The 24,016-nt window shown below is 30.5% G+C and overlaps 1 protein-coding gene across 1 annotated transcript; it reads left to right on the plus strand.

The window, feature by feature from the left end:
* Positions 1-533: 533 nt before the first annotated feature.
* Positions 534-6,389, plus strand: LOC106433973 (linoleate 9S-lipoxygenase 1). The gene is made up of 8 exons (XM_013874815.3): positions 534-813; positions 3,350-3,639; positions 3,741-4,314; positions 4,402-4,487; positions 4,556-4,663; positions 4,735-5,036; positions 5,120-5,386; positions 5,451-6,389. The coding sequence occupies exons 1-8, from the start codon at positions 621-623 to the stop codon at positions 6,202-6,204; spliced, it is 2,574 nt and encodes an 857-aa protein (XP_013730269.1). The 5' UTR covers positions 534-620; the 3' UTR covers positions 6,205-6,389.
* The last annotated feature ends 17,627 nt before the right edge of the window (positions 6,390-24,016 follow it).

Consider the following 24,016-nt stretch of genomic DNA (forward strand, 5'->3'; position numbering starts at 1 on the left):
TGTCATAATAAAAAAATACATAATACGTGAAAAATAAATAAATATTATATTATTTATAGAAAATAAAAATATATTTCTAAAAAATAAAAAGTGGTTTCTCTTTTTTACTGGCAACTCAAATGTTGTTAATAATTCTTTCCAACGTATATCAAACCCGACCAATGAAAGACTACTATTTTCTTTACCACTAGCCAACTCAATATCGGGTAAATAAAAATGATATCGGTCAAATAAAAACAAATATTCGTGTGATATTTATATTTACAGATAAATCATTTTACTTTTACTATTTGTGAAATTATGTAACAACAATATATGTATTATGTGATGTATTTTTATCATCATTTATTATAATTTTTATAGATTACATAATGGTGTAAAAAATAATTAGTTACATTACATAAACAAAAAAAACACCCGTCCGATCGGACAGGTCCAGCTCTAGTTATTATTTATGAATCAATGCGGACAAATAAATAAATAAATTAATAGAATAAAATCTCTCAACAACTTAGTTTTCCTCTTTAAATACCCCAACCAATACGGAATTAGCCACGCCATTGATTAAAATTGAGAGAGCGAATAAAGAAAGGATCAGTGAATCTCTCTGCAACTCAAAGATGATCGGAGACTTGGTGGATCTGTTGACCGGCGGTGGAGGAAATGCAGCGAAGGTGAAAGGAACAGTGGTTCTGATGAAGAAGAACGTTCTTGATTTCAATGATTTCAACGCTTCGTTTCTCGACCGTCTCCACGAATTTCTGGGAAACAAAGTCACTCTTCGACTTATCAGCTCCGATGTTACTGATCCAGGTATACTCGCACCTCTGTTTTGATTCCTTCGCTTACTTTAGCTTTCTCTCATTTTTCATTGACCTCTGTGCAAATTAGAACAAAAGTCTTTAATTTAATATTAAAACTTCTAAAATGGTATTTATTAATTACAAGATATATTTTTTAAACTCGCTATTGTGTATATACTTGGTTTTTATACGGACCTATTATCTTCTTGTCCTTTTATCCTGTGCTCGTTTTTTTTGTTGGTTTTTAGTTTTTCTTTGGCTGAACCTGTTTTTTAGTTGTAGAACAATCAAAATCAAAACTATGAAACGAATTTTGGATATATTAGGAAAAATCACATTTTCGTAATTGTTTGTTTGAAAAATGGAAACTTCTCTAGCAAGAAAGCTTGAAAATTACTTTGGCTTTTCTTTCTCCTCTTGAAAGGCCAGAAACATTATTCTCTCTTAAAGGACGATAAATCAGATACTCGTTTTGTGTTACCAAGTCTTGTTATCTTTTTCTTTTATCTTTCCCAATCGACAAAATATATCGTATTTTTTTTTCTTTTTTGAACTTTATTCTTTTATTTTCTTCAGTTAATCTACCTCGGAGAGTTAATAATATTGGGCTTATTTGCCAAATAGCTAAAAAAATAAAAGAAATTAGATTTTTAGCGAGAGAGTAGAGAGATAGGAAGAGAAAGTAGGAGAGAGGATGTGTTTTTAGTTAGATAGTAAATTTTGATTTTTATTATGTATATAGAGTGCAATTTCCCAATAACATTCACGGTGAAGAATATATTTATTATTTTATGTGTATTTTTGTAATAAAATAGTGAATTGGTAAAAGAATTTAGAACAATTTAGCTAACCAAACCAGAGAGTGATAACGCACACGAATATGAAAGATTTATAATAGATCTTAATATATCGTCCATCTTTGATTTTTTTTATAAATATTTAACTATCCAAATATTACGGATCAGTATAGAATTTTTTTAACATCGATTTTATGACTCTCGGATGCTAACAAGTTCATGCTTTAGATTGTTTGCCAATTAATATATTTTAATTTGGTATTAAAGTTGAAATACAAAATAAATTAGCAGCACAAATAGGAGAACTTAATAATTTTATTTTTAAATGTCTGTCGTCTCCATTTCATTTTTATTACCAATTAGATATATTCTAAATTGGTATTAAGGTTGAAATCTAAAATAATAAGCAACACAAGTAGGAGAAAATAATTTCGTTTTTAAGTGTCTGTCGTCTTCATCTCATTTTTATTTAATTTATGTTGCAAGTGTTTGTACCGTGTTCTAAAAATCAGCCGCCTAGCCACCTAGGCGGCCGTCTGGACGGCCACATGGGCGATATGCGTCACTCTTTTGTTTCCGTCCTGATTTATGTTAAATCGGTTTAAAAATTTATGCTAAATCGGTTTAAAAATAGGATATCCGATTTTTTCCGTCTAAATGACCGTCTAGACGGCCGCCTAATCTTTGTTTTTTCTTTTTTATTATTATTTTTATTTATTAATTTGATCTAAAATTTTATAAATACCATTTATGAATTTGATGAAAATTACACTATATTAAGTTTATTTATTCTATTTGTGTGTTTTATACAATCTCAAACATGAAAATGTATTAATGTTATACACAATTAAAGATTAAAATGTTTTATAACATAGTAAACAATCAAAAAAATTCTGTCCCGTGTAATTTCTGATTAATCCTTGATTTTCTATTTAGGCGCTAGGTCCAACCCAGTCTAGCGCCTTGGTGTTTGTACTAAATAGTTTTGTTCTCAAGTGTTTGTTGGTTTATAGTACTAAATAGATGTATATAGTATAACCCATATTCAAAAACTCGCTCTACCGCCGACGCGGCGAATATTCTCTCAACTGATTTCAATTTAATCGCTCAAAAACCTCGGTGGACTCTGAAAAACTTGATTTTTGTTGTTGATGTTTTTAGATAGTAAATCGAATAGAAAATGTTAGAATTAAAAGCTATGAATGTTAACTTGGTGAAAATGGTTGAAGTGATCAATAAATTGCAATTATAAAGGGCTGTGCTGTTTTTAGGTTTCAGATGAAGATTAAATTACCAAAAGTTCTAGATTAAAAATTTACTGAATAGTCTCAAAAGTCGAAAAAGATCTGTTTTTTTTTTCTTGCGTAGCGTGAAGCGGGTGAAGGTTACGTGTCGCCCCTACAGAAAATCTTTTTTTTTCTCAACTTTAGGAATAATTTACTGTTCAAGAATAATTTACTGTTACAATCCAGTAACACATCTGTTTGGCTTTGATCTTCGTTTGCCGTTTAATTGCGTTGCGTCCTTAACAATTCCAAATAAGAAAATAACGGTATATATTATACACATCAAACAATAGAGGTATATAATGCATTTTTAAAAATAGTAGGTTGATGCATTTTTTTCTCAGAAAGGATTAAATGTTTTCAACTTGTAGTTAGATGCGAGTATATAATGCCGTTTGTTTGCACAAATACATTAACCGGATCCATACAAGTTTCAATTCACTAATTCATTGTGATTTGGCAGAAAATGGTTCTAACGGTAAACTAGGAAAGGCTGCACACTTAGAGGACTGGATCACCACGATCACGTCGTTAACCGCGGGTGAATCAGCCTTCAAGGTCACATTCGATTACGACCAAGATTTTGGTTACCCTGGAGCATTCTTGATCAGAAACAGCCATTTTAGTGAGTTTTATCTCAAAAGTTTGACCCTTGAAGATGTCCCAGGGCATGGCAGAGTCCATTACATCTGCAATTCTTGGGTTTACCCTGCTAAGCGCTACACCAAAGACCGAGTGTTCTTCTCCAACAAGGTAACTAAAACTATTCTCTATTTAATACGATGTTCTGTGGTATGTTTAGTGACGTAAGACGCAAGATGATGTGAGAAATGGTGTGTGTGTGTGTGATTCAGACTTATCTTCCACATGAAACGCCAGAGGCACTGCTCAAGTACAGGGAAGAAGAGCTAGTGAGCCTAAGAGGAACCGGCGAAGGAGAGCTTAAGGAATGGGATAGAGTGTATGACTATGCTTACTACAACGATCTAGGCGTACCTCCCAAAAACCCACGGCCTGTACTTGGAGGGTCACAGGAGTATCCTTACCCGAGAAGAGGGAGAACCGGGCGAAAACCGACAACAGAAGATCCTGAAACAGAGAGCAGGTTACCAGTCACGTCGAGCCTAGACATATATGTTCCAAGAGATGAGAGATTCGGACATTTGAAGATGTCTGATTTCCTTGCTTATGCTCTGAAAGCGATCGCTCAGATCATACAGCCTGCGCTTGAGTCTGTGTTTGACGAGACTCCTAAAGAGTTTGATTCTTTTGAAGATGTTCTTAAGATCTATGAAGAAGGAATCGATCTACCAAACCAGGCTTTGATTGATAGTATCGTTAAGAATATACCGCTTGAGATGTTAAAGGAGATATTCAGAACCGATGGTCAGAAATTCCTTAAGTATCCAGTGCCTCAGGTCATCAAAGGTATCCATCCATCCACTTCACTTGAATCTGAATAAACATTTTCGATACAACTAACTTTGATTTTCTTCTTCTTCTACTTCTTTCTAGAGGATAAAACTGCATGGAGAACCGATGAGGAGTTCGCTAGAGAAATGCTTGCTGGGCTAAACCCTGTTGTTATTCAACTTCTTAAGGTGAATTTTAAATAGTGTTTCTCTCTTTTTTTCTTCTTTTGGTTTCTTACTGGCATGTTAACTTGCAGGAGTTTCCTCCAAAGAGCAAGCTTGAGAGGGAAACATACGGTGACCAGAACAGCACAATCACCAAAAGCCATATAGAAGAGAGCTTAGATGGGCTCACTGTTGAAGAGGTAACAAACTACTATCAAATGAATGATATCTCTGATCTCCGAGTCAAGTCTAAAAACATTGGATATTTCAGGCTTTGGAGAAGGAAAGGTTGTTCATATTAGACCACCATGACACACTGATGCCGTACCTGGGACGTATAAACACCACCGGAAACAAGGTTTATGCAAGCAGAACTCTTCTCTTCTTGAAAGATGATGGGACCTTGAAGCCGTTGGTGATTGAGCTGAGCTTGCCTCATCCTGACGGAGACAGCTTTGGAGCAGTGAGTGAAGTATACACGCCTGGGGAAGGGGTCTACGACTCGCTGTGGCAGTTGGCAAAGGCTTATGTGGGCGTAAATGACTCTGGAAACCATCAACTTATCAGCCACTGGTAATGGATATAAGTTGGGGGGGAACTGATGTATATACATATCTGCATGATCTGAAGTTAAAAAGTTTTTGTGTTTCTTGCAGGTTGCAAACACATGCATCTATTGAACCTTTCGTCATTGCAACGAACAGACAGCTAAGCGTTCTTCACCCGGTTTTCAAGCTCCTCGAACCTCACTACCGTGATACGATGAACATCAATGCGCTTGCTAGGCAAATCTTGATCAATGGAGGTGGTATCTTTGAGATCACAGTGTTTCCTTCTAAATATGCCATGGAGATGTCATCTTTCATCTACAAGAACCACTGGACCTTCCCTGACCAAGCCTTACCAGCAGAACTTAAAAAGAGGTAATGTGCATATTTAGTTTACTCAAAACGAAAGATAAACTTCTGTTGATTTTTTCAACTGCAGAGGGATGGCTGTTGAGGACCCAGAAGCACCACACGGATTGCGTCTGAGGATAGAAGACTACCCTTACGCTGTGGATGGGCTTGAGGTTTGGTACGCTATCGAGTCATGGGTCCAAGACTACATTCCCTTGTACTACAAGTCGGACGAGGATGTCCAGAACGACACTGAGCTCCAAGCTTGGTGGAAGGAGGTGCGTGAGGAAGGTCACGGAGACAAAAAGTCAGAACCTTGGTGGCCCAAATTGCAAACCCGCAAAGAACTGATTGACTCTTGCACTATAATAATATGGGTGGCTTCTGCTCTACATGCAGCGGTTAACTTCGGACAGTATCCCATTGCAGGGTATCTCCCGAACAGGCCGACCATAAGCCGACAGTTCATGCCAAAGGAAAACACTCCTGAGTTTGAACAACTTGAGAAGAATCCGGACAAAGTGTTTTTGAAGACGATCACGGCTCAGCTTCAGACGCTTCTTGGGATATCTCTGATTGAGATTCTGTCTACTCATTCTAGCGATGAGGTGTATTTGGGGCAGAGAGATTCTAAGGAATGGGCGGCTGAGAAAGAGGCGTTGGAAGCGTTTGAGAAGTTTGGAGACAAAGTAAAAGAGATTGAGAAAAAGATTGATGAAAGGAACCTAGACGAGAATCTCAAGAACAGGACTGGTCCGGTTAAGATGCCATACACTTCTTTGTTTCCGACCAGTGAAGGTGGAGTCACTGGCAGGGGAATTCCCAACAGTGTCTCCATCTGAAACATGTCTCAAGGTGTTGTTTGTTTTCTGCTTATTCTATGTGTGTGTTGCAGCAGTCAGTTTGTGTTCTTCCATGGTTTGCTTTTTTCACATGTTAACAGTTGATTCTTGCCGGTCTTCGGGATCGGGTTATTATTTCGTGTGGTCCTAAAAACATCAAAATAAAAAGTCTTAAGTTCTAGTTATTACAATATTGTTGTTCTTTTAGTTAGAATCAAATTTTAAATTTTCAAGTTAGTTTAAACTGTGATTTCTAAATTCCCCGCAGTAAATCATTTATTCATAGAGATAAATTTTACAATAGGTTTGCTCAAAAAAAAAATCTAAGAAAATTTAATGCTCAATTTTTAAAATTGGATTTAAACCATTCACTATATAACAAATAGATTTAAAAAAATAATTTAGAATCATTATTCCAACAACAGTATACAGTGGGTAAAAACATAATTGAATAGGGTTTTGCCATCACAAGTTGTTTTTGTGTTATACATTAAAAGTCACATATGTGACCTTATATAATAACACAAACGAACGTGAGACATAATGTGATCTGAGGGCTATGCCCATGATTTAACAATGATAAAATGTCATCTTTTTTTTTCTGAGTTATACGGGGTATTCTAGCTTCACAGAAGTGGTTCATACTAGTCATGTGTTGCCACATGTCGATCCAACACTAAAACTTTGCGTTAGTGTTATTTTTACACAAAAACTTTCTTCAATCCAATACTAAAAATCACACCATTTTAACGTAACCTATATTTTCACACCAAATTTGGTATGACACTATTTAACACACTAAAGCACTATTTACTCCACTAAACCACTATTCACTTATTTAAATTTGTATTAATAAAATATATAATTAAATAAATGACAAATAAAAATTAAATACATATAATATTATAAAATAGCTTTTAATGTGAAATGTGGTGTTGTAGTCCGAGATGAAGGTATTTTATTGTTGAAACTACACTAAGATAATGTGATTTCACACTAAAATAGTGTTATGGATTGGAGATGAAAACAATTAAACAAATGTTATTTATCACTTTATACCATTCACGCACTACAATATATATTACATATAAAGTGAAAACTCCAAAAATTAATAATGTCAGGATTTCATTAATTTACAGAATTATTAATTTATAAAAATTTCTTTTATATATATATAGTATTGAAGTATATTTTGATGTATGTAATATATAGTCGGTTTCATTATTATCTGGTATATTAGATTACATTTAAGATCGTCTTGCAAAAATGAATCAAAACTCAAAGTCAAACACAAAACTAATTCATGACTTTTTGGAAATTTTTATTTGCCCTGTTCACCGTAAAACTTTGGATTATTCACGAAAATGCCATTACTTTTTTGTACTTTTCTTTTGAAAATGAACATTTTACTCTATTATCTTCATCTTCCTCAAGTATTTACAATATTGTCATTACCATGAATACACCAACTACCATGAACAACCAATTTGAAGCTATTAATGCACTTAAAAATCGTTTTTCACTCCTCATATATCATTTATTATGCGCTAAAACAACATCTCTTTCACTTTCTCTCTATATTCATCCAAAAAATCAAAGATTTTGATTCTAAACTTTTTAAGGTTCATAGAGCCTTTCAAGCGCAAGATTGGTGATCATTAACAAGTGGGTCATTTTCGTGTTGCACTTCTCTGTGCTTGGAGAAGCTAAGCACTCACTCGTTGAATGTATGAAATTATTATTTTTTTTCCAGATTTGTTCACCAGAAGACTTTCATATAAGTCTTCTTATCGTAGAAGACATATACGGAAGAAATCTGGTCAATGCAAAAGTTAGTTTTGCAATTGACTTTATATATGTTTCTTAGAGACGACTTCCCTGGAAGTCTTCTAATTTTTCTTTGTTAACAAAAAAATCTCGAAAATCTCAAAAAAAATCTCGAAAATAAGTCTGGTCAATGCAGACGACTTTATGTCGGTAAATCTTCTCGGACAATCAAGTTAGTTTTGCAATTGACCGAATTGTGTCAAAATTTTGACTATCTTTAGAAGATTTACATGGAAGTCTTCCAACATAAAACTTCCGCGGAGTGGAAGTCTTCTCACTCTCGGTGAAAGTCGTATCAGGTTACTTTTACAAATGAAAAATAAAATTAAAATATTTAAGTTTAGTTAGAAAACTTCCACGTAAGTCTTCCGAGATAATGGTCAAACCTGTGGTTACACAGAAGACTTCCGTATAAGTCTTCGAGTTAAAATTAAATATTTAAGTTTTATTTTTCAATTGTAAAAGTAACCTAAGACTACTTACATAGAAGTCTTCGAACTGTGAGAAAACTTACACCGAGAGATCGAAAGACTTCCTAGAAGTTTTCTGATGGGAAGAGTTCCACGTAAGTCTTCTAGAAAAAATCAAATTTCTAATACAGTTCAGTCAATTGCAAAGCTAACCTGTTAATCCTAGAAGACTTATAGGAAAGTCTTCTCTGGTATTTTCGAGATTTTTTCAAAAACAAAACTAAGCCCATATTTACAAAGGAAAGCTTCCAAAGAAGTCTGCTGTAGAGTAGACTTCCGTGGAAGTCTTCCTTAGTAAATTTTCAAATGCAAAATTGACTTAAAGGGAAGACTTCCTAGAAGTCTTGTGGAAGACTTCCGTTGAGGTCTTCTACGTTAATGTTTAATAAACTTTCATTTTTCTCTAAAACTATAGCTACTTTAGAAAAATGAAAGTTAAAAAGTAAGAAATTAATGGTGGTAGAAAAAAAAAGGAAAGAAAATCATTTCAATTAAGGGAATTCTTAAACAACTTTGAAAAAAGTTTTTGTCACAAAAAAGATCTCAAGAAATAAAATGACCAAGAAAATTTAATTTCTACTTCTTACTTAATAGATATATAAATAATTAAAAATAAAAAATATTTTTTATATAATTTCAAAATATATGTTTTAAATTTGAATTTTTGTAAAAAAAGTTTGAACTATTATTTTTGAAATGTTTTTTAAAAAATTCGAAAGTGCTTTTTAAAACTATTTTTACAATTTTTATTTTAAATTTTTAATATATTTTTCTATTTTTTTAAGTTGTGAATTGTATTATGTTAAAGTTGTGATTTGTATATTATTTCATTCTTCAATTTGAGTTTTTGTATGTGAGTGTATTTTATTACATTGATTTCAAAAATCTTATGGGTATAGAAGATATTCTCAAAATTGAGTACTATGAGTAAAAACAAAGAAAATTTACATCCCAATAACAATAGATTTTATTAGAATCTTAAAATCAATGAAAACTAAACTATTCCAATAATAAAGGATTTTGAGTGGAATTTAAAAATCATCACCCCAATAACAATGGATTCTATTTAGTTTTTAAAAATTCACAAACCAATAATAATGGAATCTTAAAATTTAATAACTCCTCTAGAATTCTTTGCTACCGAAATTGTATCATTAACTAAATATGATAAACAATCAAGGGAAATTACCACAAATACCACATTGATAGTACCACTTTTCATGTTTACATTAACCACTTTTACCCTCACTTTTAATGAAGGGTAAAATACAATTATACCCTTAGGGTTAACTAATCTAGACTTAGGGTTTAGAGTTGAGGGGTGGGGTAGGGTTTTTGGAATGTGAAATTTATTATTCTAATAAATATATAAATACTTCAAAAATATATAAAAAATTTTGAAAAATAGTTTCAAACATAATTTTCGTTTTTCAAAAAGAAATTTGAAAAAAAAAAATTCAAAAAAAAAATTCAAAAAATTTTTTTTTTATAAAAAAGTTCGAATTTGAAAAAGTATAATTCGAAAACATAAAAAAAAAGATTTACATTTTTTTAATTATTTTTTAAATTTATTTTTTATTTTTTTATTTTTATTATTATTATTATTTTTATTTAAATAATGATTTATCATATATATATAAATAACAAGGGCATAAGAGTCTTTTGCCACTTAATGAAGAAAGTATTTTTGAAAATGTCTCATTAGTGGTGGTAAAAATGAAAAGTGGTACCATAAAAGTGGTAAACATGTAATTTCCCCAACAATCAAAAGAATAGCATAATGAAAATATATTAGGATTTTCTTAGAAATTTTATTATTTAGATGTATATTGTTTATTTGTTTCTGTTAGGAAAATGTGATGTATGAATAAATTTAGGATATTTATTTAAGTTTTCAATTAATGGTATAACATAGTCTTTGTATAGTAGATAAAAAATTCGACCCTCCATTAATAGATTAGATTCTTTATTTTCTCATGTCTTATTATTTTTTTTATATGCTTATTTTCTATTTAATAATCTATCATTTTTAAGAGGTTGTAATACAAGAAGACTTGGTTTTTAAAATATATTGTTGGCTTGGAAGAAGAATATTACAACATATTGAATAAGAGAAGCACATTTTCATGTTTAATGATTCATTTGTATCACATTTCTTGTGTTTTTGGTGATTCTGAAAAATATTTATTTATTATTATTAGGGAATGATGCGTGAATTTATTTTCAATAATTTAAATATTAGTTATAGTAAAACAAATTTTAATAAATATACATTTCACTAATCATGTAATCTAATAATTATAAACTGTCAGAAAAATTCAGACTTAAAAATTACAACTACAGTAGAAACTCTATAAATTATTATTTTAATATGAATAATTCACATCCATTGTACAAAAGCATTTTTGATATGAATAATTTAAAATTCTTTCAAAAAAAAAATATAAACCGTCCATTTTTAAGAGAATGCATCTATGTTTCTATCTCTCTTCTTATTGAGAAACATAAGAGCAATTGTTGCATAATGCTTAACTACGCAAACACGTTGATTACATCGTGACCTAGCTCCAAACCACTAATCCATTACCAGCTAGCCAAACACTCGCTCTGATCGCAACTTCAGTTATACAACTTTCTACATTTTCGAAAGAGAAATTACTTATAATGACTCCAATCATACCTAATATTACTCAACTAACTCTTAAAATATTGTAATTACTAGCATAACACATATACCAAGCAAAAGTGCATAAAACCCAACCTAGTTTTCAGTAATCACAAGTTTGCCATTAAGGTATTATTAGGGATATAATTAAAAAAAACCCTTTCACGGGTGAAGAGGAGACCTCGTTGCCAACAAACCTAAAATCAGGGTCATCTCTGCAACTTCCATCTCTGTGACCTCCACCTCTGTTATCTCCGACTTCAAATCCGCCTCCTCCACACTATCTCGCCGTCATCTGATCCATTTTTTGCCAATATAAAAAAAATATTTGAAAATTTTAATTCAATATTAGAGATTTTCTCATTTTTTTTCAATTTTCAATTTTACTTTGAAGTTCAATTTAAAAATACATATATATTCTGAAAATATTATATTAAATCCTAAACCCTATCTCCAAATTTAAACCATAAATCTAGATTAATTAACTTTAAATGTACAAGAGTGTGTATTTAATCTAAAGTTTGAGGCGATTTGATTTTTAGTGAGCTTTTAGATGATGACCCGATGTTTTTCATATTTGAATATCAGATTTGTCATTTTAATATAAATCACCTTACAGTCTCAATTGAACACACTCCCTATTTCATGGGGTTTAGTCTCTTGTTGCTATCCTTATATTGGCGAAAAATGGATCAGATGGCTATTACATAAGAATTTGTGGTTTAGTTAGTTGTAAATTATGAACTATATAGAACCAGCTTTAATTTCTATTGATTTAAGTTTGGCTTACTCAAAAACCAGATTTTTGTTTAAAAGTCTGCCACTTCGTAAATACAAAAATCTGTTACAAATTTATATAAAGCGTCTACCGCCAAAAACGGCAATTTCAAAAATCTGCCACCAAATGAATACAAAAGTGGATTGCAAATTTAAATCAGGTAAACATATCTATCATAGTGTTAAAAAAAAACATATCTATCATAAAAATTTATGTCTATTAATGATAAACATATATGTCTCAAAACTCTGACTACTTCGGAAAAAAGGATGACTTCAACAAATCGGTTACTACATATGACTGACTAAAATATATAAATCTATCAAAAATCTTAAATCGGCCACACAAATCTGCCAGTTTAAAAACATCTATCGTAACAGAACAGTCTGCCACCAAATACATGGCGGAAATAAATTTTACAACAGTTTAACTTAACAGATTTATATTACGATAGATTTGTTTTTCGTTAAATAAATCTGCCGATGGATTTTTTTTAATAATTTTAAATAGCACTTTTGTAATATTATTTTTTGATCATAACTATAGTCAAGGGTATTTTTGACCATAAAATATTTTTGATAACTTAAAACTTTTTAGAGTTATTCTAGTAATTTCTAAACTCATTTGAGTTATTCTAGTAAACTTCCCTAGTAGAAAATGTTTGTCGAGCGGACCTTGTGGTCCAGTGGTAGTGGACGGGCCTTGGATGCAAACACATTCTGGGTTCGATCCTCCTGCCGCGGAAACTAAGTCACATTGTTCTGCTCACCACAGTTGCGGATACGTTCGTATATAAACCCGGGAGAGGGCCTGTCGTGGACTGCATTTCCCACCTGAGGGTTAGGTCTGTATCTTTAATAGATTCAGGTTTAACCATTTTCCTTTTCAATGTGACTTAGTTTCCGCGGCAAGAGGATCGACCCTTATTTATCAATTAATTACTAGTGTAACTCTAATTTTCTTTTAATTACTAGTTTGTTTTTCATACCTAATTTACCCTTATTTCCTTTGTTAACAAAAAAACTAATTACGAAAATGCCATTAATGAATTTTCAAAATATTTACGATTTTGCCATCCACAGACTTATTTTGTCCACGTTTTATGTAGTCACAGACTTAAATATATTCTTCTTTAGCCACAGATTTATTTAAAAATCTATAGACTTAATAAAATTTCTACAGACTTGTTACAACAAATCTGTCACGTTTGGCCACATATTTATTAAATATTGACAGATTTAATTTATTTGGCCACAAATTTACTTAATTTGAACAGGTTTACGTAGGATTTGATAGTTTTTTTTTCTATAGCCACAAATTTACTTGTTTTGACAGATTTAATTCCGATTTGATTGATTTATTATTCTTTAGCCACAAATTTACTTAATTTTGACAGACTTAAATAGAATTTGATAGATTTATTTATTCTTTGACCACAGATTTATTAGAATTTGATATATTTATTTATTATTTGACCTCAGATTTGTTACAGTTTGACAGATTTGTTTAAACTTAAACCACAGATTTATTTATGATTTGGCCACAGATTTTTTTAATTACCCTTATTCTGAGTTATTCATATACCAGTAATTTAACTTGATTTAAACCAAAACGTTTCAAACCTACCATAATTTGAACAAAAACATGTAAACCAAATTTATTTAATTAAACCAAACCCAACTTAGTAAAAACTATGCTTGCTTCAGTTAAAGTGAGATACGTGTGTTTTTTGTTGAGCTTGATGTGTGCATGTTCTTATGGTTATTAAGAAGTCTCTATTTAAATTTGTAGGTGATGTGTTGTTCTTACCTTCTTCCTTAGTAGACAAGAGACAACAAGGATTGATCCAAAGAAGTGTTCAAAGCTTCAGCCTGTATGAATTTAGATGTTTTCTTAATAAGGATTGAATGCACGTGATAGATATAATACTTTTTCTCAACTTGTATTAGTTATGTTTTGTGCTATTTGCAATCTAATCTTGTTATTTTCTTCTATGTCTAATTACGTGGATGTGACTACAAAATAAGACTACAACTTCACTAAAGAAATAAGTGCAGAGAATTAAACAGTCTTCCTGAAGACCTGAACTCCAACAGTTTTTGTATCATTAGCCTTCTTTTTTGAACTCTCAACATCAGTCACGCGAACAGATGTAGGATGCTTCTTCCTTGTAGTAGTTGGAGGTTCTTCATTGACATCCCAAAATCGACGATCTACACAATTGTGACTGATATCATGAACCAAGTTTGTTACATCATCATCATCAACGTCATCATCCCATCCATAAAGTCCCACACCTTCTTCTACCATTTGAAAATTTGATAAATAGTTATAATAGCTCATACTCCTTTGCTGGCTAGGAGCTTTGCCTTTTTTTTAGAGTAGTCATGGATGGTTGCGCTTACTGCTAGAAGAATCCATAACCTGAAATGGAAAAAAACGTTAGCATGTATATACAACAATGATAAATAAAAAAAAAAAACCACTTATATCTCAGTCAACCAGATTAGTAAAGAAGCAGAGAAATCAAAGAACCACATAACTTACCCAAAAATTAATTAAAGATGTTAGATACTTTGGAGTTTTGACAGTGAAGATGGCAGAGGTTGGTGAAGCAGCGGTGGTCCTCGTCGCCGGAGAATTTCACTGGCGGAGAAAACAAGGCAGCAAAGTGACGCTGGTCGGATGAAAGGTTTCAAGGCTCGCCGGGGAAATCTAATCTCTTCTCACCGGTGAAATCGATGCTAATTGGGGGAAGAAGGTTTAACCTCTGGTGAAATTGAATCTGACTGTCTACGCCGGAACTCTAGATTTTCTTTCTGGAGAACTTTTTGATTTCTACTTGGCTGTTCTTCGACAAATAATAATACGATGCAATAGGGATTAATTGTTTTTATTTTCTGTTTTAAAATTTATTAATGAAATATATTAGAAATGGTAATATTGTAATAAAGAAAAATAATGAAGGTTATTTGGTCTTTAGCCACCTATACTAACATGTGTTGATGATGTAGAGTTAGATTAGTAATTAACAAAAAAAGTAGAGTTTTTTTTCCTTCTGAATTTGATTGATTGATAAAACTGAGAACATACAAGCATGATAACCAAAAGCCGGCGGAAACACATTACTATCCCCGGAAACATAGCCCACAACCGGGATTCTCAAACCCAAACAAAAGGCAACACATGCAACAACTACGGCAAACACAAGATGAGACTGCACTCTTATAACCAAAACCGAAGACAAACCTTGAAGAGGCTAATAGAAATAAGTCGTCCAGTCATAGAAACAGCCGGAACTCTTGCCAAGAACCAACCAAGCACAAGAGAGAGTAAGCGGAGTAGTGGCCAACACAACAACACCGGACCAAACATACCTGAACAATCCGTTCACGGTACCAAACTAGAGCCAAAACGCCTTGCAAGAAACTCCAAATATAGAAGAGACAAACACCCGAAACTAAAGCCCCCTCCTCAACCGAACCTTCTTCGGAAAGCCTACACCCTCAACTTCATTATATTGCTTCACCGAAGCCACCGAAGAACGAGAGAATTATGAGAACATTCAGAAACCACACTTATTATAAGGCCGCGAGAAGGACTCCTTCATGCCTGAGAGATGGAAAGGTGAGAAGAACCCTGCAACTTCTGAAGAATAAAAGGCATGCTCTGCTCATCACACACAACCGCCACCATCACACCACCACTTATACCGTTGATGAAACCAGACAGAACACAAACACTACAAACCAACAAGCATGCCTCGGATTCAACCTCTATGTCAAATAACAAACATCAGATGAGATAAAGGATGAAGCACGAACCCATCTGAAGCACACAGACAAGGTTAACCCAAAACAACATCATCTGAGATGGATTGAAACCAGAGCGACAAGTCAAGATCTAGAGATCTAAAACGAAATCAAAACCCTAGTAATCCAGATTTGCTGAGAGACAAAAAGGATTTGCTGAGAAACTATTTATAAAATCTTATTTTATAAATTATTTAAAAACTTTAAAACTTAAATGGCAATTTCCTTTTTTAAATTAATTATATATTGTATTAATATAATTTTTAATTATTGTTTAATGTGTCTAATAATTTTACTTATAAACTTAAATAATTTTTTAATGTGTCCAAAATTTTATTTATCAAAATTAATAACTATTTTTTACAGTTAAATATAAATATCTAATTTATTTTAAAGATATGATACAAAAATAAATGATTACATTATTGTTTAAACGACATCATATGTAAAAAAACAGGTATGAGAGTTATTTATTTATAAAAATATTATTAATTTAATTATTTATTTATTAAAATGTAGAACTTCTTTTTTGGCAACTTAAAATTTAGAACTTCAAAAATAAAATCGATTTTATATTAAAAGCCCACAAAATTTTCTTTTTGGTATTTTTTTATAAATGGGTTAAAAAAATTTAGAACTGTTTCCCCTAAATTCTAGGAAATCTATTTATTAAAAAGATTGATTGGAAAATCAAATGATTTTTTATAAAAACTAAAATTATGTGGGCATGTGGGCTTGTTTTTTGTAGTTATAAAATAAAAATTACTAGGTAATTGCCCGCACCTTGTGCGGCTTATATATATATCCAATATTAAATCTAACATATGTTTTCGTATTTTTTTTCATAAGGGTGATAATTAATTTAAAGTATTTTTATGTGTTATTTTTAATTTTAAACATTTTTAATTTAGACTTTTTTCACTATCTTATGTTATATTTTTATGGGCTTTTTATTATCAAGATATAGAGAGAAATTAATCAATACTATAGATTTTTTATATTTCTTGTTTCTCTTATCTTTCTTATTCTTTCTCCTTTAGCCTTTTTGTCTAAGGGAAATTGGGCTGGATAGCTACAAAACAAAACATAATTAAATATCTAGCCAAAAAAAGAAGTACCTCCATTATTTGTGTAATATATACTATAATACCCTTAGCAACCGGTTAATGAAAGATAAAAATATCTCTTTTTCTTCTTCTTCATCTTCGATTAACAACTACCATCAATCTGCTTTCATCTCCACCACCTTGTCCTTCGACGCCGTTACAATACGATCATCACTAATTCTCCACTGTGTTTTGTGTTTATCGTCTCTTTAAAGATTTTTTTTTCTATAATCAGTATCCCTTTTTCATAATTATTCTCACCTCATTCATATTCACATTCATCACTGAACCACCATCACCATAGCCATAAAATCTACAGATCACGACGGCGTTACGGTCGAGGCGCCCTCATTTGAATCCTAAGTTTTTGGTTATACTATGCTATTTTGACAATATGTACTATGTCATTTCGTTTGTTACTATTTTATTTAATATGCTTCATATTATGTAGTACATGCATGTTTTGATATTTTGGTTAGGGTTTATATTTTTTTTTGGGGTTTGGTGATTGGTGTTTTGGGTTTAGTTTATGTAAGGTTTAGATTGACGTTGGGGTAAGCATTACCTCATTCTTGCAATCATAAACATTTCAAAATCTGAAAAATATGTAATATGCTATTTCGTTTGTTACTATTCTATATGATAATGTTTCCTATTATGTACTATGTGCATATTTTGATATTTTAATTAGAGTTTATATTTCCTTTTAGGGTTTAGTGATTAGTGTTTTGGGTTTAGTTTATGAAAGGTTTGGGTTGACGTTAATATGTACTATGCGATTTCGTTTTTTACTATTCTATTTTAATAATGCTTCATATTATGTACTGTGTGTATATTTTGATATTAGGGTTAGGGTTTATATTTTCTTTTAGAGTTTAGTGATTAATGTTTTGGATTTAGTTTATGGAAGTTTGGGTTGATACGGAATAAGCATTACTTCCACTATTATTAATTTCATTAATATGAACTATACCATATGCAGAATGTTCTATTCTATTTACTCTGTTTATCTTCTTCTGTAACATTAGATCTTTCTTCGATCATTGCAGTCATATTAATCTTTGTATGAAAGATGACTGTTTCTTTTGGATTGACAACTTGTGTTTCATCCTTAATCACTCTTGCCGTAGTCATCATCTTCGTATTCAACGCTACCGCCGGTGTGATAACCAATATCACCGTTCTGATAACCACTAACGCCGCGACCAGCAATAATCACCACAAATATTGATCACAATTTTTTTTTCTTTGACTGGCAACTGGTTCAAAAGAAGGAGAAAACCGGGAAAATATTGCACAAATGGTATGAGATCTAATAACGTCAAAATCAAAGCCATATTCTTAATTTGTTAGTGAAATATGGTTAGTTCACAAATAAGCCCGTCTAATCTCTTTCTATTTCTGATTCAAGCTTTTTGTTCATGTAATATTTCATTACTTTGTTTCTGTTTCTTGTTTTCGCCATCATTGCTCAAAAAGTGCCGCTTCTTTAAACTCACGGTAATTCTTTTATTCTTCTTCTTTCTCTAGTCATGCGATATCACAGAATAAAATCATTTAAATACATTTGCAGTAAATAATTTTTGTATATATTTGAATTTATAATAATTTTGATTGTTGATAAAAATTGATAGATAAATTTTGATTAGTTAATAATGAAAAATAACATTAAATTATATTTTCATTATATTAATCATCTTAGCACATGTATCACATAATTATGAAAAAATAAACATTATAAAGAGAAACTACCATATAATTTTTTTTTCTGAAACTAACTACCATATATGAGTTGTATATATATATAGATATCTAATATTTAAGTTTGAAAAGATTCTATTATAATACTTGGATATATAATATAAATTTATTTTGGGATTTTAAATAATATTAATTACTAAGTATAGTTTAGTTGTGTACATAATTAATCAATAATATCAGATTAATTTCAAGACATTTTTAAATATAATATAAGATCCTACTAAACATTCTCAAGAAATTGGTATGTTTATTTGCTGTTATATTAAACACGCTGAAACCATTGAATTCACGTAAATGATATATGAGAATTTATATTAAACACAAAATACGTAGCCACAATATTAGAGACTTTCCACTGGCAATGGACCATTGCATCCGGTACAATGAAACAAAGGTGGACTATCATCATCAAGATCATCTTGACATGGATGAACAGTCGTCCTTCAGGTACAACATGCAACAAAATACAACTTTGGAGTGGTTTCAATGGAAACAATCTTGCAAAGCATAACACATTTTCCCACCTATAAAAACAAACAAAACAACTTTATATAAAACTGAATTCATGGATAACTTCAGTGGACATCCTTTAGTTGTAACCAAAAATATTTAATAAGTACAACGTACCTCATTCGATGCATTCAGTGCACGCAGGGATGGATCTACAGTATATGGAGGGGGCAGCTGCCCCCATACAATTTTACATATTAATTTTTGTACATAGTAAACATTAAATATTCTGCAGCTTAGGTGGCTTTAACATTGCATTTCTTCTAGTTCTTTTGTTTCCTTTTGTTTTTTCTTTACATAGTATTTTTTCCTGTCACTCAAACTTTCAATATTATTGTTTTTAACAACTTATTCTATATTTTTTTTTCATTTTATTTTGTTAGTGATTCATCTTATATTTCTTTTCAAAACAGTTATTTTAGTTGTATCAGTTTAACTTAAAAATAAAACTTTTTAAAAAATTATATAATAATTTAAAAATATCAATTTATTTATTTTTCCCCACAAAAATTATTTTCTAGATCCGCCATTGCAATGCACAGATAGATTTTGTTGGATTCTTAATGAAAATTTTATCATATAAATCTACTTTCAGAGAAGTAGATTTTGAATCAAAATCTTCTTTAGTAATAATCAAATCATCATTAGGAAACTTAGCTTTGAAATCAAGCACTTCTTGTAGTTGTGGATCAAAAAAAAAATTTCAGTGGCATTGAATACATTAGAAACAGTCACAGCTCCTACAACATAAAAAAAATAACAACAACGAATAAATACCATATATTATCAGCAATTTAGATGTTAGATTTTGTGGGGAAAAATACCTCTGAGTTCTCGTACACAAACAAATCGAGCAACACATACAATACACGCTGCTGCAATGGATTTAAAGAAATATGATACTTGTTTTGCATACCTAGACCACAACGTACATGGTAAACACGTATCACTAAGTATTAAAAATACAAAACAGTATAAGATAATAAAAATATAAAATGAGTATAAAATTAAAAGCTGAATAAAACTTACTTTATGTCACGAATTGTTAATTCTAACTTAGTCGATGATTTCCCTTTTGCCATTAGATCTTCTAAAGTTCTAACATTCACAACTTCACCAATAACTTCTAAACACACAAAATATTAGAAAAAAAGAACCGGTTAAAAAGAGAATATAAATAAGGACACATCAATAAAAACACTATATGATATAGAAAACTAACCGATTAAGACTTCTTTTTCATATTTGTGTTCCAATATTTCCTTAAAATATTTGAAGTAATTATTTGGTAACTTTTTTGGAAAATCATCGCAAGAAGTAGTTTTGGTTGTTCTATAGAAGTTAATCTTAAAAAGAAGAGGATTCAATTTATATTCTGTGGTATGGTCACCAATGGTGAAATTACTCAGAATAAAAGAACCCCCTTTCGATAACTTAGATAGAAAAGTTTCAAGAGAACGTTCATCAATATAGAAGCATGAATCTTCGTTCCTAAAACAAATAACAAAAATAAATCACTAACACTAAACAGTATAATTAATACTAATCAATAATGAACAAAAATAGAATATTTACAAAGGTATACCAACACCAATTCAATTTAATTTTTCCATGTATTCCAAAGTTTTAACACTTTAACTTTAATCTTGTAACAATCTTTAGCCGGATCAATGTCTTCAATAAGAACAAAAGAAGCAGATTTTCTTTTCAAAAAGACATCATTGTTTGCAAGTTATTAATGTTGCTGAGAAGTTTTAAGATTTGTGTGTAGCTTTTGATTTTATATATGTAAACGAAAGAAACTTGAATGATATATATATAGCTATTGAGTCGGTAAAATAATAGAGCCGATATAATTAATATTGTCCTTAACCTAACGTTTATATGGTTTTCATTGTCGGTATAATGAACATCATTCAATGATTCAGTGAATCTAAGCTTTTGGTCAAACATGTATCTTATCGCAGGTTTATGTTAACTTAAAATAAACAACTAAAATTATTTTAAAATATAACAGATAAGTTTAAAAATATAACAGATAAGTAAAATTACTAACTAAAAACAATTAAACATAATAAATAAGTAAAAACTACTAATTAAAATTATTGAAAATATTGATAAATAAGCAAAAAAAATCTAAAACTATGGAAAAACTGACACATAAGCTAAATCACTTCTCAAATAATAATATAGATACGACAATATTCACTTCTGATGAAACAAACATTTCTAAGACAAAATTATGTCTCATAGCTACCGAGTGATCCTTAGGTCGTGAGTTCGAGCCTCTCTCACCCCAATATTATTTCTTTTCTACAAAAAGATGTTTCAGACTTGAAGAATAATAAACTTGTCCATAACTCAATTTTATCGAATATTTATCTAGTATATAATAATAAACTAGTGTATTTTATTATAAATTGATAGATTTAAGAGCAAATTAGCTCAATATACTGAAAAGAGTGGGATACCATTGAATTGGGGGAAAATGGTAGTGATGGGGGAAAAAAATTGAAGGGAAATAGGGTATGAAGTGCAAATAGTGGGGAAGTTGTGTGTAGGGAGTACAAATACTCTAGATTTAAAGTATATTTAATAAAATAATGTGTAAAAATTTTATTCAAATTTTTATCTTTTTAGTAGCAATTAATAACTTTTATTTACCTAAGTCACAATTTTTAAGTTTAACCGAATTCATTTTTGGTTTTACCAGCAATGTGGTTTTTATTATTTGCGAAGTAAATTTTTGGAATCGAGCTCTCACGTTAAAAGTTACAGTGGTTAATATCGTTTATACCCTTAATGAATAAAATATATAAATAAATTAAAAAATTAAAACGAAATTTTAATTGATTTGATTAGATAATTGATTAATATCTATACTATTATTTGCGAAGTAAATTTTTGGAATCGAGCTCTCACGTTAAAAGTTACAGTGGTTAATATCGTTATACCCTTAATGAATAAAATGTATAAATAAATTAAAAAATTAAAACGAAATTTTAATTGATTTGATTAGATAATTGATTAATATTACTAATAGTAAGAATTATTCAAAATCTGAAAATATAATTTAAAAAGAGATAATTTTTGTATATATTGTATTGTTATCTGAAAAAGTCTTTTAGTAAAAAATTAAAAATATAAAATATAACTAAATATTAATCAAATAAAATTCTTAATTATATAATTAAAAATAAAATATTGAATTATCCAAAATCTAAAAATATAATTAAAAAAAAAGATAATTTCTATATATATATTGCACTTTTATCTGAAAAAGTATTTTAGTAAAACGTTAAAAACATAAACTATATTATTAAATATTAATCAAATAAAATTTCTTAATTATATTATTAAAAAAATAATATTGAATTATTTTAAGATTTATTTTAGTAATGAATATAATGTACAAAGAACTTTTCAAAATTTATGAAAATGTTTAAGCCCGCATCTTGGGCAAACACCTAGTTAGTTTGTTATACAACTATAAAAGAACTTAGATTAATTCATATTATGTTATTTTTTCGTTGTTGTTTATTAACTAAATTAAATATTATCTGAAACAACATGTTATTGGGTTAAAATTTGATTTGAATACGAAATTTTTGGCGTATTCGAAACGTAGCAATTCCTATACACAACCAGTATCTTAACTTCTGGAATTTTGCTATCTTTACCCATAAGAAAAAAAAAATTCTGATAAGTGTTAACTATGATTGGATATGTCTATACAGAATATAGAACCAAAAATATTGTCTGTTTATACATAATTTTCTTTTCTGATAACTATGATCAGGCGATGTATTCCAAATGCACATTTATATGCATAAGTAATAATAGGAAAATATTCTTACACATGCTGCCTATGACTCTAACTTAGGAATATACTTTCATTTCTAGGAAAATCAACAGTGTCCCTGTGAATGTTCTGTTTAATCAAATGGCGAACACAAGAATGTTTTGTCTTAGTTTTCGCCACGGCATAAAACAACATATGGTTGGTTTCTGCTAATATTGTTATTCTATCACCATTCATATTCAAATTCCCATAACATATATTATTGAAAGTTCTAAACTCTTAGAATTGAACAGCTTTTTAAGAAACTTAAAGGACAAGTAATTTATTTTAAATATATAAATAAATATTTAAAAATATATTCACAGAAATAAACCTTATGGATTTGAGATGCAGAAGATATTTTAGAAACTGAAGGAAGAAGTTTGATGTTGTCCATGAATGAATTTTCCAGAATTTCTATTTTGATAAAATATATTTCGTATCAAAATAAAATACTAAAACATCCATCTGCATCATGGAAGAGACGGCAACACATATGTGATATATCTTTGTTGTATGGTGATATTTGTACAATCATTGAATTTTTTTTTTTTTTTTTTTTGATAATCCAGGTATCCGGACCTCTCACTTAGTCCGACTATCCCACCGCGTCCAACCGGAACTGGCGAGGAAGGTCCTGTAAGCCAAACAGAAACCATGTTAAATCCGCTGTGGTCGTCGCTCGAACTCGTGATGACGGGCACCTCAGCCGAGGTTCCTTTACCACCAGACCACGATGCCCGGTTGAATCATTGAAAATTGGTATTCCTAATCTCTATTTCTTACGATTAAATCAATGTATCAGACTAAGAATATATATAGATCTAAATTGGATTAAACCAATATAATACAACAAAGAGAATTGATGTTTCTAATGCGACAAAGATTTATGGATCACAAGAAAATCAATAGAGTTGATACTCTATTAAGAGTTGGACATCATTATTCCTTAATCGTGTTAAACTTTATGCTCGACTCGTATCCACCTTGAAAAGTTAAGTACTTGGCGTTGTGAAGGCAAGTAATAAGCTGAAAATTTTCA

Source organism: Brassica napus, chromosome A1 (assembly GCF_020379485.1).
Source record: "Brassica napus cultivar Da-Ae chromosome A1, Da-Ae, whole genome shotgun sequence".
Lineage (NCBI taxonomy): Eukaryota > Viridiplantae > Streptophyta > Magnoliopsida > Brassicales > Brassicaceae > Brassica > Brassica napus.